Here is a 21920-nt window from a genome sequence, read left to right on the forward strand (position 1 = left end):
TCCCCGATCTGGTGAGTCCTACTCTACCATGCAAAATGCCAGTTTTTATAAGCAGTCTAGTGGGAACTAATCCAAAAACCCAAGAGTCAACTAAATGGGAAAAAAGGAAATTAAAAACACCTACCTTTCACTAGCTACCAAATGAACTCTCTGAACATGTGCAATGCACTCATTTATATGCTTAACTGTGCTAGAGGTGGGCGTGGTTATGCAGGCTCACAGGGGAAAATTATAAATAAATACCAAGGGGTGAGCAGCACAAACCAAATTTTATGCAATTCTATGCAAAGCATGCACGCAGCACTGGAGGTCCCCAGACTCCATAAGAAATATATATATATATACAGAGGGGCTGCATTTAGTTGACTCTTGGTCTTTTGGATTGGTTCCCACTAGACTGCTTATAAAAACTGGCATTTTGCATGGTAGAGTAGGACTCACCAGATTGGGCACACTTTGGCGCAGTTGGTGAGCTTAAGTGCGTTAAAGCGTAACCAAGAGCCCCTGTCACTGCTTTCCTGTGGTGTGCTGCAGCCCGTGTGTGTGTGTGTGTGTATATATATATATATATATATATATATATATATATATATATATATATATATATATATATATATATATATGTGTGTGTTACGCTGTATACTAAAATGCCTTTAAATTGTTAGTCATTTATTCTGTTTATTTAATCAATATATCCTCCTATGATTTTTTTCCCTATATGATCGTGTTAGGCAGTTAATCTGTATTCACAAACCAATGCTAACATTTGTATGCATAATTCACATTTGATAAAGCTAATCTTGGCACTTTGCTGCCATCTAGTGTCTCAATAACACTGGTTTCAATGGTACTGTCCATTCCAATAAGAGTACTGGCAAAACCACGTACTCTTCTATGATATGCCCCTTTTCAAAATGTTGCAGATGGAACTTCCGGCAGATGACATCATCGCACACCCGCCGCACACTCCCTGATTCACGGTGAGCGTGCAGACTTGCGGCCACTGAGGGAACACCTAAAGCTGTTTAATGCAGCTGTACACTGATCAGCATGAAAGAGCCCTCAGGATTCAATGTAAAGATGCTGCCATGTGCAAAGCGCACATGGCAGCATCTTTACATGCAAGAAGTAAAAGAAACATTGGAAAAGAACACTTATGGCCAAATCATTTCCCACACTCAACACAAATGTCTCACAAGCAGTAAATTACATTCAAAACATTATACATATGGCTTCTCACCTGTGTGAGACCTCTCATGTTTAACGAGATTTCCTTTCCATCCAAAACATTTTCCGCACTCAGCACAGGAATAGGGCTTTTCACCAGTGTGAGATCTCTCATGTATGACGAGGTTTACTATCCCAGGGCTTGTCCACACTTCCCTCTGGGTATTGCATGGTGGTTTGGGAGCCCCAGCTAGTGAGAGAGACCTGGGGCCCCCGGCTGTCGTGCGGACCAGTGTTTGTGATTTTAATTTTTTTTTTTTGCAGTTTCCAGGATGCTGTTGACAGGTGAGTGGTTAGGGAGGGGGCAGTGTGGGAGATGTGCCTACACGGGGCATCCCTGTAAATGATGCAATCCACGATTGCGTCCAACCGAAGCCTCCCACCTGAATGCTAATTTATGTAATTCCTGCTAGATTTGGTACAGCAGGCAAAGGGTGTATGACAGTACACCTGTTTGGCTGACTGGCGTCTGCTGGCCAGATAGAGGCAGGACATTGCTCTAGCTGGAAGTTAGCAATTGTGTTTGTTTCAGTGCTCAAAACATTTTTCACTCTCAGCACATGAATAGAGCAGCTCACCAGTGTGACATCTCTCATGCTTGACAAGGTTTCCTTTTTCTCCAAAACATTTCCCACACTCAGCACATGAATAGGACTTCATGCCAGTGTGACATCTCTCATGCGTGACAAGGTGTCCTTTCTGCACAAAACATTTCCCACACTCGGCACATGAATAGGGCTTCTCACCAGTATGAGATCTCTCATGTATGATAAGGTTTTCTTTCTGCCCAAAACATTTCCCACACTCAGCACATGAATAGGGCTTCTCACCAGTGTGAGATCTCTCATGTTTGACAAGGTTTCCTTTCTGCCCAAAACATTTCCCACACTCAGCACATGAATAGGGCTTCTCACCAGTGTGAGATCTCTCATGTTTGACAAGGTTTCCTTTCTGCCCAAAACATTTCCCACACTCAGCACATGAATAGGGCTTCTCACCAGTGTGACATCTCTCATGTGTGACAAGGTTTCCTTTGTGCCCAAAACATTTCCCACACTCAGCACATGAATAGGGCTTCTCACCAGTGTGAGATCTCTCATGTTTGACAAGGTCTCCTTTCTGCCCAAAACATTTCCCACACTCATCACATGAATAGAGCTTCTCACCAGTGTGAGATCTCTCATGTAGGACAAGGCTTCCTTTCTCTCCAAAACATTTCCCACACTCAGCACAGGAATAGGGCTTCTCACCAGTGTGAGATCTCTCATGTTTGACAAGGTTTCCTTTCTGCCCAAAACATTTCCCACACTCAGCACATGAATAGGGCTTCTCACCAGTGTGAGATCTCTCATGTCTGACAAGACTTTCTTTCCCTCCAAAACATTTCCCACACTCAGCACATGAAAAGGTCTTCTCACCTGTGTGAGATCTCTCATGGCTGACAAGGCTTCTTCTCTCTCCAAAACATTTCCCACACTCAGCACAGGAATAGGGCTTCTCACCAGTGTGAGATCTCTCATGTGTTAAAAGGTGTCCTTTCCGTCCAAAACATTTCCCACACTCAGCACATGTATAGGATTTCTCACCAGTGTGAGCTCTCTCATGTTGGACACAGTTATTTTTCCGCCTAAAACATTTCCCACACTCAGCACAGGAATAGGGCTTCTCACCAGTGTGAGATCTCTCATGTGTGACAAGGTTTACTTTGTGTTCAAAACATCTCCCACACTCAGCACAGGAATAGGGCTTCTTGCCAGTGTGACATCTCTCATGTGTGACAAGGTGTCCTTTCTGCCCAAAACATTTCCCACACTCAGCACATGAATAGGGCTTCTCACCAGTGTGAGATCTCTCATGTTTGACAAAGTTTCCTTTCCTCCCAAAACATTTCCCACACTCAGCACATGAATAGGGCTTCTCACCAGTGTGAGATCTCTCATGTGTTAAAAGGTGCCCTTTCCTCCCAAAACATTTCCCACACTCAGCACATGAATAGGGCTTCTCACCAGTGTGAGATCTCTCATGTATGACAAGGTTTTCTTTCAGCCCAAAACATTTCCCACACTCAGCACATGAATAGGGCTTCTCACCAGTGTGAGACCTCTCATGTTTGACAAGGTTTCCTTTCTGCCCAAAACATTTCCCACACTCAGCACATGAATAGGGCTTCTCACCAGTGTGAGACCTCTCATGTTTGACAAGGTTTCCTTTCTGCCCAAAACATTTCCCACACTCAGCACATGAATAGGGCTTCTCACCAGTGTGAGATCTCTCATGTCTGATAAGGCTTCCTTTCTCTCCAAAACATTTCCCACACTCAGCACAGGAATAGGGCTTCTCACCAGTGTGAGATCTCTCATGTTTGACAAGGTTTCCTTTCTGCCCAAAACATTTCCCACACTCAGCACATGAATAGGGCTTCTCACCAGTGTGAGATCTCTCATGTCTGATAAGGCTTCCTTTCTCTCCAAAACATTTCCCACACTCTGCACATGAATAGGGCTTCTCACCAGTGTGAGATCTCTCATGTATGACAAGGCATCCTTTCTCTCCAAAACATTTCCCACACTCAGCACAGGAATAGGGCTTCTCACCAGTGTGAGATCTCTCATGTATGACAAGGTTTTCTTTCAGCCCAAAACATTTCCCACACTCAGCAGATGTATAGGGTTTCTCACCAGAGTGAGCTCTCTCATGTTGGACAAGGTTTTCTTTCCGCCCAAAACATTTCCCACACTCAGCACATGAATAGGGCCTCTTACCAGTGTGAGATCTCTCATGTTTGACAAGGCTTTCTTTCTCTCCAAAACATTTCCCACACTCAGCACATAAAAAGGGCTTCTCACCTGTGTGAGAACTCTCATGAATGACAAGATGTGATTTCCTTACAAAAACTTTCCCACTAGTGGAACAGGAATACGATCCACCAGCAGGGGGAGAGCTGTGCTGGGTATGAGCCCCCGCAGGATTGAACAGGTGAGGGGAGTCTGGGGGAATATTTGGGGTAGCCAGGATATCTGCAGGAGACTCTTGTCTAGTGACATCATCATCCATTGTACAGTCTGTGGATACAGAGAGACGAGTCTCTGAGAGGTTCCTGATGCCGGGACTCCGCCCTGCAAATAGAGAAACATCATCACTTCCTGTTAGAGAATTCTGAGGGGAGGAACAATTATCATTCGGGATGGTCAGTGAGCTGCTGATAATTCCAAAATGGTGCAAAGATGATGCAGATTATAAAAGGTCCAAATGCAGCATCTGCATTGCTCTGCATATAATTAGCATATCATTTTTGATCACCACACCCCCTTTGGAAAAAGCCAGAAGTCTGGCGAAACATGTCAAGGACAACGTGGTCTGGCGTCTGATGGCTCTGACACCTGTCGACTACTGCACCCACCCCTCGCGCTAGGGCAGCACTTCAGAACCCCCCCCCCCCCCCCCCCCCCCCGGTTGCATCACTGACATCTTGATGCCAAACGGAGCTGACTAAGGTGAACTATATGAGGCTACACACTTTGGCTTTGCAGCATCCTCATGCAGACAGCGATGTGACCACCTCCTCTGAATACATTGTTCTGAGTGGAGCAGGCAAGACACTGGGACACTGGTACTGTATGCAGCTTTCTCTGATATTGGTTTGATGTGCTTTATGCCTACTCTTCATGGAGACTCTGTTATTGCTGCATGCAGTGTCTGCCGCTCCAAGTCACTTGTCAGTGGATCATGAATTACCCCATTTACTATCATTGAGTTGATGGAAGGCTGTACCGAGGGTCCTTAGTGACGATTATCCATATGGGGTTTTGCAACTTTAACCTGGGCTTGTCATCAACCTTTGCTCAGTCGCATTTAACCGTATGCTTCACTGTTTTGTGCTCTGCCTGTTGCTTTATGCTTTTCTGAACTGCATAGACTGCAACCTAATCTTGATTGTCTGCAGCCTGTTATGGATACTGTGATGCACATATGAACTTTTGGCCAATCTTGTACATATGAGATACTATAACTAACTCTATAGAAATGTCCTGTCCCTGCAGGGACTTCTGTGGAACTTTATCTCTTCCAACCAATCTTTGGTGCTTTCAGGGGTTTAGTGTGAGTGAGGGGAATGTATGTGTGTGGAGTGGGTGGTCTGATCAACCAACATCAATCCCCTTTTTATACACTATGTGCGTTTGTCTTTTTTGATAAATAAAATGTTTTTGATATTTTAAAATTGTTATATCTAGTAGGGTTTTTTGTTGCTTGGGGTATATGCCTTGCTTATTGGTCTCCTACATGGTCTTCATTATCATTTCTACCACCTCAGAGTTATTGGCATGTCACTGACCATCGCTAGTTATCAGTTATTATAGAACTGCAGAAAGTTGTGCCAATCACATAACGTTGCATCCATCCAAATTTTCTGTATCTTGGCATTTGGACAATGAAATGAATTTCCTGAGAAATGTTATTAGCTGCATACAATTTGCATGACATTTGCATACAAGTACAGTTATTTGCATCTCACTGACCTCCCTACACACAGAGCATTGGCCACACATTTAAAAGCAGTAAATTGTACAATTTTTTTTTTTTTAATAGCTCAGAGCCTAGCCACAGTTTTGAAGGCCCAACCATATTGATAGGCTTCATCACCAGGCTCTTGGTGTTGGACATAAAGTCTTATCATATTTGCTAATCAGAATTTGCCAATCAAATTTAATTATTTCATAAAATTAGATAAAGAAGGGGAAAAGAGAAACAGACCAAAGAAGAAGGAAAGTACCGCATCCTCCCGCGTACAAGACGCCCCCCCCCCCCTCAGCAACCACGGAAGCAAAACTGTGCAACCCACGGCTCAACATTTATCTGCACACTGCCCTATGCTGGACACCACGCACAGACACACGCACAAACACGCACACAGACACGGACACACGCACAGACACACGCACACAGACACACGCACAGATACACGCACAGGCACAAAAAAAAGTACAACTTGATGAGACAATGGAAGCAATGTGTTACTCTTGTGACAACAGACCTATATGTACTTATAGCAAGAGATCTGTGTTATGTTTGTAGAGCAATGTGGTGTCACTTACACATTCTTATTACCATTGTATCCTCCCGTCACTCATATGCCCCTTGTAATGTACGTTTTTCATTCTCTTGTTCCCATTTGTGTAAATAATGATATTGTGACGTTACACAACACTGAGTTATAGGAGCTGCGAGGTAGAGGAATTATCCATTTATGTCATGGAAACCCAAAACCACTAATACTTCTGTAGCTGGATATAAATACATACATATATACAGTATAGCCATATCTCTACTCCCAGCCTTCTGTCCAACGAGGAACCAAACTGCTGCACATTGCAGCTCCTGTTGGACAGATCAGTGGGGGCGGGGAAAGGGTGTGACTACAAATCACTGCCCCCTCCCCCCAAAAAAATTTTGGGAAACCCCCTCCACCTTTTTAACAAACCTGACATGACCTGGTTTTTATTAAATTAATTCATTAGTAATTCTCCATAGAGTTGTGCTTCCTCTTCCTCCTTCAATGCTACCCCCTTTAAAAAAAAAACCCTTACCTTATTTTGTGTAATCATGTGACACAGGTTCTGCCATAAGAAGCTCTTAAGCTGGTCATATCTGAGCTGCAACATACATTTATCTTCTCAATACAGAAGGTATTTGCGATTATTCAGGTTGGAGTGAGCTTATGATGTCTCCCACAATGCATCACTGCTGAATATGCAAATCATCCCTGAAAGCTAAACATACCTCCAGAACTGCTGGAATGCAATGATGTGTCAGCTTGTTTCAGCTTTCAGGGACAAAAAAAGGATGATTTGCATATTCAGCAGTGGTGCATTGTGGGAAACCTCATATGCTCACTCCAACCTGAATAATGCCAAATACTTTCTGTTTTGATTAGGCAAATTTCTGTTTAGCATAGCATTTTAGTGAGAGAGCTTTTTGGTCCTTTTTAGCCCCTTACACACTCCTAGGAGTTCTGATTCAACATGAGCTTGTTGGGCAATGTGTAAATGTGAGCTGGAGTAACAGGAGGACAGTCACAGCGGATGTGATGTAACATGTGCTGTGACTTTCTATCGTTGTCATGGCTACCTATGTCACGTCTGATTCCTGTCACTGCAATGGGCACAGCATTCATCTCCAAACTAGTGCTAGACGAACATTGTGAGTGAACGTTCAGGGACTATTCACAAACACTTCTGCAAATGTTCACAAACCGAATGTTCGCGGGGAACCCACTGACTGTAATGGCAGGTGGACTTCAAAAGCCATCAGGGCATATTTGCAGCCACACTTTCTTTTAAAAGTTGTCAAAACTGTCCAAAAATTCAAGCAGTGGCACGGCGGGGGGGGTCAATGGAAACATTCCCCCATAACATGTATTTTACACAAAGGGGTTTTTTTAAATGTGTAAACACGAAAAATTGCATTTGGTTTCTATATTTCTCAAATCATTCTTTCAAATCAGTTCTTTGGAATGGCCACTGTGTTTACCTGCCTAAAAATTGTTATTTACAGCAACTGTAGCAGAGGCTTTAAATATTTGACATATTCCTGTAACTGCGGTCACAAAATCTGCTGCTTGTGCAGTGTGGGCCTAACACTGCACTACAATCTCCACAGTGATGGGAAACTCTTTGTGTGACAATGTCAGGTGACAACATTTTTACAGTACAATACAGCCACTCAATCACTTTATTTTATCACAGTGACAGGCTGTAACAGTGACACAGCCACACACTACACTATACTAAACAGGTGGTGTATATAAGCTACACACCACAAACAGCAACAAATAACAGCAGGATCATCCCTCAAATGGACTTTTGGAGTCCCTAGTTGGTGAACTGCAAGGAGCAGAACACCTATGGAAGCAGCTACACTGCACTGAATAACACAGAACAGTGTCAGCAAGCTATCTCTCTGTTCCTCAATCAGCAGCACAGCTCTCCCTACACTGACTCCAGTCTGACTGTAACATGGCTGGCAGGTTTGTTTCTTTTATGGGGTGTGTGGCTTGTATGGTAAAAATGCTTAATTGGCTGTCCTGCCTCACCTGACCTGAGGGTGAAGGGTCAAAACACGGCTACATGTTAAAGTATGGGGGCAAACATGAACTTCCTATAAGCTTTGCGGTAAATACAAACGGCAAATGTTTGTCGTGGATTGTGGGTGCAAGTCACTAAAGCAAGCCTGACATACCCAGGTGATGGGAGGAGTCAGGCAGTGGGTGCAGGGCACTAAAGCAAGCCTGACATACCTAGGTAGTGGGAGGAGTCAGGCAGCGGGTGCAGGGCACTAAAGCAAGCCTGACATAACGAGGTGATGGGAGGAGTCAAGCAGCGGGTGCAGGGCACTAAAGCAAGCCTGACATACCGAGGTGATGGGAGGAGTCAGGCAACGGGTGCAGGGCACTAAAGCAAGCCTGACATAACGAGGTGATGGGAGGAGTCAAGCAGTGGGTGCAGGGCACTAAAGCAAGCCTGACACACCCAGGTGATAGGAGGAGTCAGGCAGTGGGTGCATGGGGGCAATGAAGCAAGCCAGGGAGAGTAGAGAGGCAGGGAATATCCCATAGATAGTCTCCCTGGTTGCAGATACTGGACACACAGCAGGGCAGTTGCTGCACGTTCTACCAGACAGGTACCAGAGTACCACACCTTTATTATCTTTATTACTTATTTTATCAATATTATTAGCTTATTATTTATCCATTCCTGCATAAGTATGCAGCCTGAATGCAGAGCACTATAGCACACAAGGGGCTCGATTCACAAAGCGGTGCTAACCCAGTTAGAGACTTTAGGCGTGATAACCATTGCACCATGCTGGTGAAAAGCCAGTTTAGGTGTGATAAGTTTAAGCGTGATAAGTTTAGGCATGATAAGTTTAGATCGCGCGCAAAGTCCCGCACGCAAAGCAGCGCCATTAAACTCTATGCAAAGTGCACCAGACTTTGCTAGCGCAAAACTTTTGATCAGCTGTGCACTGCGGTGCTAACCCAGTTGGTGCTTAAACTTATCACACCTATACTTATCATGCCTAAACTTATCATGCCTAAACTGAGTTTAGGCGTGATAAAGGGCTTTTCACCAGCGTGCTAACTGTTAGCACCGCTTTCTGAATCAGGCCCAAGGACACTACGCTGATGGGGAAGTAACTAGATTCTTTAGCCCTAATTAGATAGCGCATCATATCCTGTACGCTGCTGCACACATAAATCAGAGCCCGATTGGTGCTAAAATATTCAATGACAGCACAATGTCACTTTCAGCCCATGCTCCCACTGACAGCTTTAAGGGCAGGTCTTTTTAAAACACTCCTTTGCATTGCAGAGTGGTTTAATAGTGTGGGTGGAAAGTTTTATGATTATTATCATTATTAGTTTGTGGTTATTTTTAATTATTATTTTTGAGATTTTTTTTATTTATACTTCCGGCTTAACCATGTAAGGATGACACTAGTGGAAACCTATGCCCTGTTTTGATGCTGTTGTAGCTGCCAGGGTGTAGATCTCAACTCACTGCTGCGCATACTCGTCACTCTCACCAATCACGTCACTACCTCCCCGCCGCAGCTCACTCGCCCTGCTGTCTCTATGAAGGCAGAGCCCTGTGAGCCGGTCAGGAGCTGATTTCATTGGCTCCTAATCCCGTATATCAATGTAAGCAACTCCCATTGGCTTACATTGATAGACACTGTCAGGGGCCAATGAAAGCAGCTCCTGACCAGCTCACAGGACTCTGCCATCATAGAAACGGCGGTTGTGGCGGGTATTACAGTGATTTGTCGGTATTCCGTGTTTCTGGTACCAGCGGTCTCTGGTCCTAAAGGGGTAGAGACCGCTGGTACTTAAGTAATTAATTATTTGATGGTTTTATCATCAATTTTTGCTTATTCCGTTATTTATATGTATTTATTCATATGTTTTTAACCACCTGAGCGGTCTGGACGAGCTCAGCTCGTCCAACACCGCCGGAGGCTGCCGCTCAGGCCCTGCTGGGCCGATTTTGATGAAATAAAAAGCAGCACACGCAGCTGGCACTTTGCCAGCCGCGTGTGCTGCCTGATCGCCGCCGCTCTGCGGCGATCCGCCGCGAGCAGCGGCGAAAGAGGGTCCCCCAGCCGCCTGAGCCCTGCGCAGCCGGAACAAATAGTTCCGGCCAGCGCTAAGGGCTGGATCGGAGGCGGCAGACGTCAGGACGTTGGCTGACGTCCATGACGTCACTCCGCTCGTCGCCATGGCGACGAGGAAAGCCAAACAAGGAAGGCTGCTCATTGCAGCCTTCCTTGTTACTTATGCTTGCCGGAGGCGATCGGAAGAACGCCTCCGGAGCGCCCTCTAGTGGGCTTTCATGCAGCCAACTTTCAGTTGGCTGCATGGAATAGTTTTTTTTTTATTTAAAAAAAACTCTCCCGCAGCCGCCCTGGCGATCTTATCAGAACGCCAGGGTGGTTAAGTAATAGCCACTCTCAATTGCTTTTGTATCTGTAAGTGTGGACAGGTGCCGCCTGAGTTTTTTTTATTACATAACACTAACTTCCTCCTTAGCGCATTGGCATCTCCCCGCCCCTTATGCTAAGTAGTCTGAGACAGAGACTACATAGCCAGTGCCCCACAGCCGATACGTCACCTGAAGAAAGCGTGGTATCGCCAAAACTGGTAGTGATGTCAGTGTTCTCCCCAGAATTTTTTTTCCAGCCGGGTGGTATGAAAAAGTAGCCAGGTGGGGGAAGGTTATGCATGGTGCAACAAGGTGGGGAATAGCCCCCCCCCCCCCCCCCCAATAAGTTGACAGGCTAGGCTTTGTCTTTTGTACTAGAATATCTTAAAAGGATACTTAACCGAAGAAAAATTAGGCTAGTTACTTACCTGGGGCTTCTTCTTGCCCCCTGAAGTCCTCCTGCTCCCTCACCGCCATTCCATGCTGCTCTGTTCCTTAGCCCCGCACCTCCTCGACCATGCTCCTGTGGCCAGGAGTGCTTTGCCCATGTGCAGTAGCAATTTTTAGTTACCGCGCAAGTGCAAAATGCTACTGGTCACAGGAATGTGATGGAGGAGGTGAGTGACGTGGCCACGAATGCAGCTTTCAGAGAGGAACAAAGCGGTGCAAAATGACGCCAAAGGACAAGAACAACTTAAGGGGCTGGAAGAAGCCCCAGGTAATTAACTAGCCATTTTCCTTTAACAGTTAAAGTGTCCTTTAAAGTTCTAACTACCCTTCTGCTTATTTGACAATGAAACTACCAGCTTTTTCTATATACATGGGTGGTCCCAGTGTGGAGAAGAGGATTTCTGGGCCATAGCAGGATATTGATAAGCAGGTAGCTTATCAATATCATGCTATGGCCCCAGATATCCCCTCTTACACCACCCAGGTATATAGGAAACATGGAAAAAAAATCTTGGTAATTTCATTTTTAAACCCCCCACTCACTTCTGGCATCAATCAGGGCTGGGGAAAGCAGTGGCAGGACAGGATAATTGAGGAGGTCAAAGGGTCAAGCATAGTAAAGTTCTGGCTGGCGGGGGCTGAGTTAGAGGCCCCTCTCCTCCATTGTTAGCAGCTAGCGAGATTTACACACATACACAAACACGCTGCGGCTGGCAGCAGGATCAGTACAGGGAGAGGAGGAGAGCGTCTGGCTGGACATGCCATAAAGATCAGAGCTGCGTGTTATCTCCTAATATCTTCAGCTCATATGAGCTGCAGGGAGAGGAGGAGGACAGTGTCTGGCTGAGTGGCCGTACATTCCTCTTCCACAAGTACAGAGCCGTGCTTCCTCCCCGATCTTCAGCTCATATGAGCTGCGTGTGACGTCACCTGTATTCCTCCCCCCTCCCTCCACACAACTGCTGGGAGCTGAGGAGGAGGGTGGAGATAGCGTCCCTGATTGACAGCGGCTGGCTGCAATGATACAGCCACCGCTGATCACTAATAAATGCACAGTGCAGGAATAATTTTACCTGGGCACTCATGGATTTCATCCGGGCGGCCCGCCCTGGTAAAAGGCTCTAGGGAGAACACTGGATGTAATGGCACTGACGTGAAGCAGACACGCCCCCTGCTTCTCCCACACCTCCCGGAGCCACATGCCAGAGAGACACTATCGCAATGCCAGGTCCCGGACAGACCTTGGAATGGATGCAGCAGACGTGGGCGGCCCCAAACATGCATGTTTCTTTTTAAACCCATGTAAGCGCAACCCCTTGTGCAACTTATAAATACATAGAATTAATGCAAAATAGGAGAGCTTTCTTCCACCCCCCCCCCTCTTTTGGTTGCTAAGCAACCAGGGATTGCACAAAGGTGGCTGAACAATGACATAAGGGCATCAGCGCTGGAACTAATTAGCAGAAATGTAACACTGTATTAGGTTAATCAGCGCTGCTGACACTAGCAAAAGGCCCCTGCTAAAGTCTCAGAGGAAAACAGGGCAGCCCAGTGTGAGAGAATAAAGAGACCTTTCTTTTCCTCAGGGTGTCTGTATTGTTATTGTTAGAACGCTATCATCATATATATTCATGAATGATAGTTATAGATGGCAAAAATCTAACAGGAGCACATAGCATAACCCCTGATATGGCCAGTCTGTGAGCAGTGACATTAATAACAGCAACATAGATACACATTACTCTATATTTACTGCTGATTACTCACCTGTTCTGTCCTCTGTAACAGTGTCCTCCTCTTTACTTGTCCTCATCATGTCACCCTCCACCATAGACTGCTGATCACTCCTCACATATGTCTCTTCTTCTTCCTCTTTACTTGTCCTCATCATGTCACCCTCCACCATAGACTGCTGATCACTCCTCACATATGTCTCTTCTTCTTCCTCTTTACTTGTCCTCATCATGTCACCCTCCTCCATAGACTGCTGATCACTCCTCACATATGTCTCTTCTCCTTCCTCTTTACTTGTCCTCATCATGTAACCCTCCTCCATAGACTGCTGATCACTCCTCACATATGTCTCTTCTTCTTCCTCTTTACTTGTCCTCATCATGTAACCCTCCTCCATAGACTGCTGATCACTCCTCACATAGGTCTCTTCTTCTTTTTTAATTGTCCTCATCATGTCACCCTCCTCCATAGACTGCTGATCACTCCTCACATACGTCTCTTCTTCTTTTTTAATTGTCCTCATCATGTCACCCTCCTCCATAGACTGCTGATCACTCCTCACATACGTCTCTTCTTCTTCCTCTTTAATTGTCCCCATCATGTCACCCTGCTTTATAGACTGCTTATCACTCCTCACATATGTCTCTTCTTCTTCCTCTTTACTTGTCCTCATCATGTCACCCTCCTCCACAGACTGCTGATCACTCCTCACATACGTCTCTTCTTCTTCCTCTTTAATTGTCCTCATCATGTCACCCTCCTCCACAGACTGCTGATCACTCCTCACATATGTCTCTTCTTCTTCCTCTTTACTTGTCCTCATCATGTCACCCTCCTCCATAGACTGCTGATCACTCCTCACATATGTCTCTTCTTCTTCCTCTTTACTTGTCCTCATCATGTCACCCTCCTCCATAGACTGCTGATCACTCCTCACATATGTCTCTTCTCCTTCCTCTTTAACCACAGCACTTCCATGTATAAGTTCTCCACCCTAAGTGCACAAAGTGAGAGATACTGTAAAATGTGAACACAGATAACAGCATACACAGGAAGAAAGAATGTGTCATGGTTTGGTGTCTCTGGGGACCCTCAGCCCCACCTACCTGATAATGGTGGGGGATGGTGGGGTCTTCCTGTTGACAATCCTGGGAATAAAGAGGACCTGTACATCTCTTTGGTGAATTACTGGATCCATCTGCAGGAAACAAACACACTGACTGAATACATGTGAAACTCAAAATTAGATTTTTTGCAAAACTTCATTTATTTTAGTAATTCAACTTAAAAGGTGAAACTAATATATGCAATAGACTCATTATATGCAAAGCAATATATTTCAAACCTTTATTAGTTATAATTTTGATGATTATGGCTTACAGCTCATGAAAACCCTAAAATCAAAATCTCAGACCATTAGAATATCGAGAAAATACTCAATATTCTAGGCTCAAAGTGTCAGACTCTAATCAGCTAATTAATCCAAATAAATCCAAAACACCTGCAAAGGGTTTCTATTTCATATATTAGTTTCACCTTCTAACCTTTTGGGGACCGTTGATAGTAGCCACACTTGCGGCTGTTCTAGCCTGATGCGGCGTATCTCTATGCCACCCGCCGTTTCTGCTCCCGACGCGATTGTGCACACCTGAGAGGGGAGATTAAGCTGTCATACGACATCTGACATCTCTCCTGAGTGATCAGCAACCATTGTGTATGGCTGCTGATCACGTCATCACTACGATCGCAGTGGATCGTAATGATCACTAACAGTGCTTCGGTGGTAGGGGGGAAAGAAGAGGATCCACTCACCTCCCTAATGTTCCTGTGACGATCGGCGACCCCCTATGCTCTGGATGGCATCTCTGCTCCCTCTGACATCAGCGCCAGGTCCCGGCTTGATGACGCCATCAAGCCACGACCCGGGAGCTGAGCGGCAGCAGGAGCAGAGATGCCGGCCGGAGAAGAGGGGTCCACTGCGGCTCATCGCTGGAGCCTGGAAGGTGAGAGAAGGCTGCCAGCGAAAGGGGGGACATCTGGCTTAAAGGGGGACACCATGCCCAGCACGCAGCACTGGGGATCCGGCTACCTGATCCCCCAAATGCGCTTCCCCCTTCCATGCAAAAACGCCTGGTCCTTAAGGGGGTTAGGCAGCCGGTCCCCAATAGGTTAAGTTGAATTACTGGGAAAAAAAATGGACTTTCACCTGTACATGGTCTCCATGTGTTTATCAATTGATGGAGGGGATGTCAGTCTGCACTGTTCTTTACAAGACATGCAATTCTCCTCTCTTACCTGGTGATGTGAGGAGGGGCTGATTCTCCATCATGGTGTCCTTGTAGAGGTCCCTGTGTCCTTCTATATACTGACAATCCTCCATGGAGGAACAGACAGTAACATCCTGATCCCTTTTAGTAGCCTGTCACATACAACGATACTGTTAGCACCCAGACACAACCCTTGCTGTTACTGGATAATATCCCATAATTCCCAGCACTGCTCACCTCTCCTGTCAGCAGCTCCATCACCTTCCTGGGGATTTTCAGAATCTTCTGCTTGTTGTGTCTCTCAGATATCAGGGGTTGAGGTGGGGGAACCGTGATGGTCACATGATCACCGGACTTTATTGGAGGAAAACTCTGTATAGAAAGACCAACAATAATGTCACATGACCTCCCAAAATCCTCCTCACCTCTTCAGTCAGCTGTGTGCAGGGCTGGGACAAGGTTCCCCAGCACTAGAGGCGAAGAGTCCTCCAGTTGTGCCCCCCTGTGTAGGTAGCAGATGTAGCCCCAGTATTAAAGGAAACCTCATTTATGGAAAAAAAAATCAAAATGAACCTCCCCCTTTGGGAGGTTCATAAATTATGTTAAAAAAGGGAAGAAAGAACAAACCAGCATATGATGTTCAAAAACTGCACGATTTATTTGCATAATCATATACCAACACCTAAAATTGTAAAAATTACTGACAATGTAATCTGACACTAAAATATTAAATATAATAGTTGTCGACAGAAAACTCTTGGAAGTACAAAGGTAAAGTACAGTAACTCACTATGAATAATATTCATTGGTTCCTAGACACCAGTGAAATAAATCCCACAGAGAATAGGAGATTCTGTGTCCAGGTGGACAAGTCATACCGGGAGCACCCAGCCATCACATAAGGAGGTAATCCAATAAGTATCAATCAATTTCAAGGATTATAACCACTCACAGAGGATAACTGGGTACGACCAATATGATCAATAAACAATCATTCATAGAATAGAAAAAGAGAGGATCCATGCATTGTAATGTACCCAAGGCAATTGCCATACGATAGTCCTGTGACATACTCCAATAAGCACCATATATCAATAAATCATTAATTTCGTCAGAGTCCATCCAGCGTAAGGATTTAAAGGTAGATATGGTGACTTTTTGTTGCAGCTTCACACAATTAGTTCCCAATATAAGTATTTGCAGTTATGCAGAAGTTCAAAAAAGTACACCAATGAGAGCTTTCAGTGCAAAGGTAACACATATAAGCAGCACAACTGCAATAGGATTCCTTGATGCAACAAACAAGCATAAATATTAGCCATCCATTAGGTTCCTGTGAGACAGCGCGGGGAAGCAGCCGCCTCTTCTCAGCGTGAGGCGGCTGCTTCCGTAAAGAGCATTGCGGAGTGCAGAGGAGCAGACGCCTCTGCCCAGCGTGAGGCGGCTGCCTCCGTGCAGGGCATGGCGGAGCGCGGAGAAACCGCCGCGTTGGATGCGGCGGTTAGCGCGCATGGCCCCATTGCAGTTACACCGCAGAGCGGTGCTAGTGTGGCTGGGACACGTAGTCTCTCTAGGTTTAGAGTGACGCGCGCGCGCGCACTGAGGCAGGGATTATATGGCAGCCAGAAGTGAGTCAGCTGACCAGGCTGGTCAGCTGACACTGGCTCCACGTCTCATTGGTCCAGCACTTAGGGAGGTGCTGGAGAGATGCCTGTGTATATATACAGCCGGCTGTTCAGTTGCTGGTTGTCTGGCGTTGCGATCACAACGTGGGAGCGCTCAGACCCTTAGTCAGATCCTTAAGTGTGCCGGGACCAGCTGGAGCTGTAATCTTACACTTAGCTAGATTCTATTGATAGCTTAAAGTACTAGTTTGATTGTGGTTATCTGTTTTGACCCTTTGCCTGCCTGACCATTCTTCTGAACTCTGATCCTGTACCTTGCCATTCTGATACTCTGTTGCCGAACCTCGGCTCGTCCTTCGACTCTGCTTCTGCCTCCTGATTTTGTACCTCGATATATCTGATACCCTGTTGCCGAACCCTGCCTGTACCTTAGACACCGCATCCGCCTTCTGAATCTGTACTTTATCTGTCCGTGTGTTTACGACCTGGCTTGTCCGACCTCGAGAACCGACCTTACTATTGGAGGCGGTTCCCTGTCCTGTTAGTGACACTTCCTCCAAGAGTGTCACTCTCAGATAATCCTTCCTACTCTCAGCCTGACTCCTCCCGCCTTGGAGAGTTCAGGTCTTCGGGAGGAATCCGTGCAGTACTCCTCACTGCTCTGAGGCCTAGTCCTCTTAAGTGTGACTGTTACACCAAACACTACACTCTACTCAGGTGTACAGAGGTTAGCTGGTATATCGGATTATCGGTGATACTGCAGATCACTTATAATCTGGTATACATCTGTATTCCCAGTGATACTGCAGATCACCGGTAATCAGATCCTCTCTGTGCTTCACCGATCGTTACAGTTCCCAGCAAAATGTCATTTGTAGGTTCCTCAAAGCAGCATGTAAGCACAGTTGATATCAAATCCACTGATTGATGATCCACAGCGCCAATCGCACACTGAAAACGCAATCACAATTGTTCAATAGTAGATCCCCCTCAATAATATGCAGTGTGTCGCCACATCTAATAGAAAAGTTCAAACAAGTAGTATAAGCGTTGCTGTATAATGGTCCAAAGTTGCACCAAATGCGCCAATCGCGCGCATCTGGAATGGCGCAATACTTGCATAATGGATAGTATCAAGAAAGTTAGTCACTTATCTATTCCATATTGGCTGTGGATAGTGATAGGTAGTATAGGCATTGCTGTAGGATATTCCAAGATTGCGCCCAGAGTGCCAATCGCGCGCTTCTAGAGTGGCGCAGATACTTGTATGAGGGTAGTCTCACACTGGTAATAGTCACTTATCTAGTCCGGTCGGCTGTAGGAACCCCGGCTGGGAACATAGGGCGGCTGCTATGAGGTGGAACGGACAGCAATGAGGCCGGCGGCAGGAGAAGATAGCGGTGCTGCGTCACAGGATACCTCTCACTACAGTTCTCCTTTAAGGATTTCTTCTTTTATCTGCATGGAGTGCTCCTTTGACAGCATGTTGTCTGTTCACAGCAAAATCTTCCACATGCAAGCACCACACCACATATCAACTCCAGGCCTCTTATCTGCTTAATTAATGATCACAAAATGACAGACTCGTCCACACCTGCCCATGAAATAGCTTTGGGTCAATTGTCCAATTATTTCTGAGCCCCTTAAATGAAGGGATTGTGTTAAAAAAATTCTATAGTTACCTCACACATTTAAATCCAATCGTTTTGTTCACCCCACTGGATTAAAGCTGAAAGTCGGCACTTCAACTGCATCTGAGTTGTTTTATTTAACCATTTCAGCCGCGGGTATTTTCACCTTATGGATGAGAGGAATTTTCCCATTTCAGTGCTCCTCCCATTCATTCCCCAATAACTTTATCACTACTTATCACAACAAAATAATCTGTACGTTGTTTTTTTCCGCCACCAATTAGGCTTTCTTTGTGTGGTACATTATGCTAAGAATTATTTTATTCTAAATGCATTATAATTGGAATAATAAGAAAAACAAATGGAAAAAAATCCACTATTTAGTTTTCAGACATTATAGTTTTAAAATAATTCATGCTACCATAATTAAAATCCACATTTTATTTTTTTATAAAATTACACTCACCTAAAGGATTATAAGGAACACCTGTTCATTTTCTCATTAATCAACCAATCACATAGCAGTTGCTTCAATGCATTTAGGGGTGTGGTGCTGGTCAAGACAATCTCCTGAACTCCAAACTGAATGTCAGAATGGGAAAGGAAGGTGATTTAAGCAATATTGAGCGTGGCATGGTTGTTGGTGCCAGAGGGGCCGGTCTGAGCATTTCACAATCTGCTCAGTTACTGGAATTTTCATGCACAACCATTTTTTAGGGTTTACAAAGAATGGTGTGAAAAGGGAAAAACATCCAGTATGCGGCAGTTCTGTGGGCGAAAATGCCTTGTTGATGCTAGAGGTCAGAGGAGAATGGGCCGACTGATTCAAGCTGATAGAACAGCAACGTTGACCGAAATAACCACTCGTTACAACCGAGGTATACAACAAAGCATTTGTGAAGCCACAACCTTAAGGCAAATGGGCTACAACAACAGAAGACCCCACCGGGTACCACTCATCTCCACTACAAATAGGAAAAAAGAGGCTATAATTTGCACGAGCTCACCAAAATTGGACATTTGAAGACTGGAAAAATGTTGCCTGATCTGATGAGTTTCGATAGAGTCAGAATTTGGCGTAAACAGAATGAGAATATGGATCCATCATGCCTTGTTACCACTGTGCAGGCTGGTGGTGGTGGTGGTGTAATGGTGGTGGTGATGGTGTAATGGTGTGGGGGGATGTTTTGGCACACTTTAGGCCCCTTAGTGCCAATTGGGCATTGTTTAAATGCCACAGGCTACCTGAGCATTGTTTCTGACCATGTCCATCCCTTCAAGACCACCATGTACCCATCCTCTGATGGCTACTTCCAGCAGGATAATGCACCATGTCACAAAGCTCGAATAATTTCAAATTGGTTTCTTGAAACATGACAATGGGTTCACTGTACTAAAATGGCCCCCACAGTCACCAGATCTCAACTCAATAGAGCATCTTTGGGATGTGATGGAACGGGAGCTTCGTGCCCTGGATGTGCATCCCACAAATCTCCATCAACTGCAAGCTGCTATCCTATCAATACTGGCCAAGATTTCTAAAGAATGCTTTCAGCACCTTGTTGAATCAATGCCACATAGAATTAAGGCAGTTCTGAAAGCAACAGGGGGTCAAACACCGTATTAGTATGGTGTTCCTAATAATCCTTTAGGTAAGTGTATATCCCTAGTATAATGCATTGTGACAATATTTTATTTGGAAATAAAGGTGCAATTTTTCAGTTTTACATCCATCACTAATTTTGAGCCCATTATTTAATAATTATATGCCCTCTTGACATATTTTTTTTTCTCCTAAAGTCAGTAAGTGTATTTTACTATTTGGCCACAAGATGTCCCCACTGAGCAAACTTCTATGTAGCTACAAGTACGCTACATAGGAAACAATGTATAGCTACATTGTAACTAGGGAAGTGACGCTCCCATCACAGTGCCGGCGGGATGAAGGAATGGGAACATTGTTGAATGGGACCTGACTAGCGTGCCCCTGCGGCTCTAGCAGCTGCCGATGCAGACGTTACGCTCACATCCGCGTGGCTGAAATGGTTAATATTTATAGTGGTAATGTACAGAACCAAAATTAGATAGTTTTCTCTGACCAAACATTTATATACCAAACTGTAGGCATCCTCCTCCCCAAGTCAGATAGCCAGAGAACCCCCCAATATAAGGTTGTGCCCCTCCCACAGTTAGCCAGATGACCCCCCCAGTATATGGCAGCTCCCTCCTCAGTTTAGCTAGCCAAAAGTATTAGGTAGGCCCCTCCCTAAGTTAGAAAGCCAGATCAGCCCCCAGTATATGGTAGCCCCCTCCCCAGTATAGAGAGCCAAATGTGCCTTTGGCGTTAGAGCTATCTAACGTGGAAATAGGGGCAACCTAAGAGCCCCCAGTATTAGGCAGCCCCCTCCCCAAGTTAGATAGCCAGATGTGCCCCAAATATTAGGCCACCGCCCCACCCAGTTTAGATATCCAGATCAGCCCCCAGTATTAGGCGGCCCCCTCCCCAGTTTAGATAGCCAGATGAGCCCCCAGTATTAGGTAGCCCCCCTCCCCAGTATAGATAGCCAGATCAGCCCCCAGTATTAGGCAGCCCCCTCCCCAGTATAGATATCCAGATCAGGCCTCCAGTATTAGGTAGCCCCCACCCCAGTTTATATAGCCAAATGTGTCCGCAGTATTAGGCAACCTCCTCCCCAGTTTAGATAGCCAGATCATCCTCCTGTATTAGGCAGCCCCTTCTCCGATTTAGATAGCCAGATCAGCCCAATATGTGACCCAGCTTCCCAGTCTCCTTATAGTGTGTGAATACCAGCCAGGTCAAAATCTGCAAGGAGTTTGTATGTTCTCTCTGTGTCTGCGTGGGTTTCCTCAGGGCACTCTGGTTTCCTTCCATATCCCAAAAACATACCGTTAATTGGCTTCCCCCTAAATTGGCCCTAGACTGCTATACTTGTGGTCACCTCTGATGCTGGGTACACACGATGAGATTTCCCGTTCGATTCTCGGATCGATTCGATTAAATCAAACATGTTCGATTGGATTTCAATCGTTTTTTTCCGTCGATTTTGCATACCTATCATGAAAAAAATCGATCAAAATCCAATCGAACATGTTTGATTTAATCGAATCGATCCGTTCGATCCCGGGAATCGAACGGGAAATCTCATCGTGTGTACCCAGCATGAGGGACAGTTAAGTGACAAGACAATATACTCTGTAAAGCACTGCGGAAGATGTAGGCGCTGGACTAGCCAGTTATAGACTAGCACCAAGATGCCAACCATAATCTATCGCACATGTAGAGGGACCACACGTTACACCAGTGATATAAGTCTTTTGTATGGCAATTTTTTCAAAGGGGATGATCAGGATAGTGACAGGTGTACTATGATCTCTTCTCTAACAAAATATGTCCACCCCGACCTCTACTCTGCTCAATATATAACAACAATCACACAATTACCTCTTCTAACAATGACTCCTCTCCTTTTCCTGCAACTTCTCCTC

At 45.3% G+C, this 21920-nt stretch overlaps 1 protein-coding gene across 2 annotated transcripts; it reads right to left on the minus strand.

The window, feature by feature from the left end:
* Positions 1-633: 633 nt before the first annotated feature.
* LOC137535284 (zinc finger protein 585A-like) lies at positions 634-21920 on the minus strand. 2 transcript variants are annotated; one of them, XM_068257103.1, is made up of 6 exons: positions 21877-21920; positions 15395-15529; positions 15186-15309; positions 13997-14088; positions 12924-13884; positions 634-4343 (listed from the first exon to the last, which is right to left on the minus strand). In XM_068257103.1, the coding sequence occupies exons 2-6, from the start codon at positions 15413-15415 to the stop codon at positions 1756-1758; spliced, it is 3786 nt and encodes a 1261-aa protein (XP_068113204.1). In that variant the 5' UTR covers positions 15416-15529; positions 21877-21920; the 3' UTR covers positions 634-1755. The 2 variants fall into 2 exon arrangements, with proteins under 2 accessions (XP_068113204.1, XP_068113205.1); XM_068257104.1 differs by lacking the exons at positions 15186-15309; positions 15395-15529 and having other exon boundaries at positions 21877-21909.

Source organism: Hyperolius riggenbachi, chromosome 10, assembly GCF_040937935.1.
Source record: "Hyperolius riggenbachi isolate aHypRig1 chromosome 10, aHypRig1.pri, whole genome shotgun sequence".
NCBI lineage: Eukaryota > Metazoa > Chordata > Amphibia > Anura > Hyperoliidae > Hyperolius > Hyperolius riggenbachi.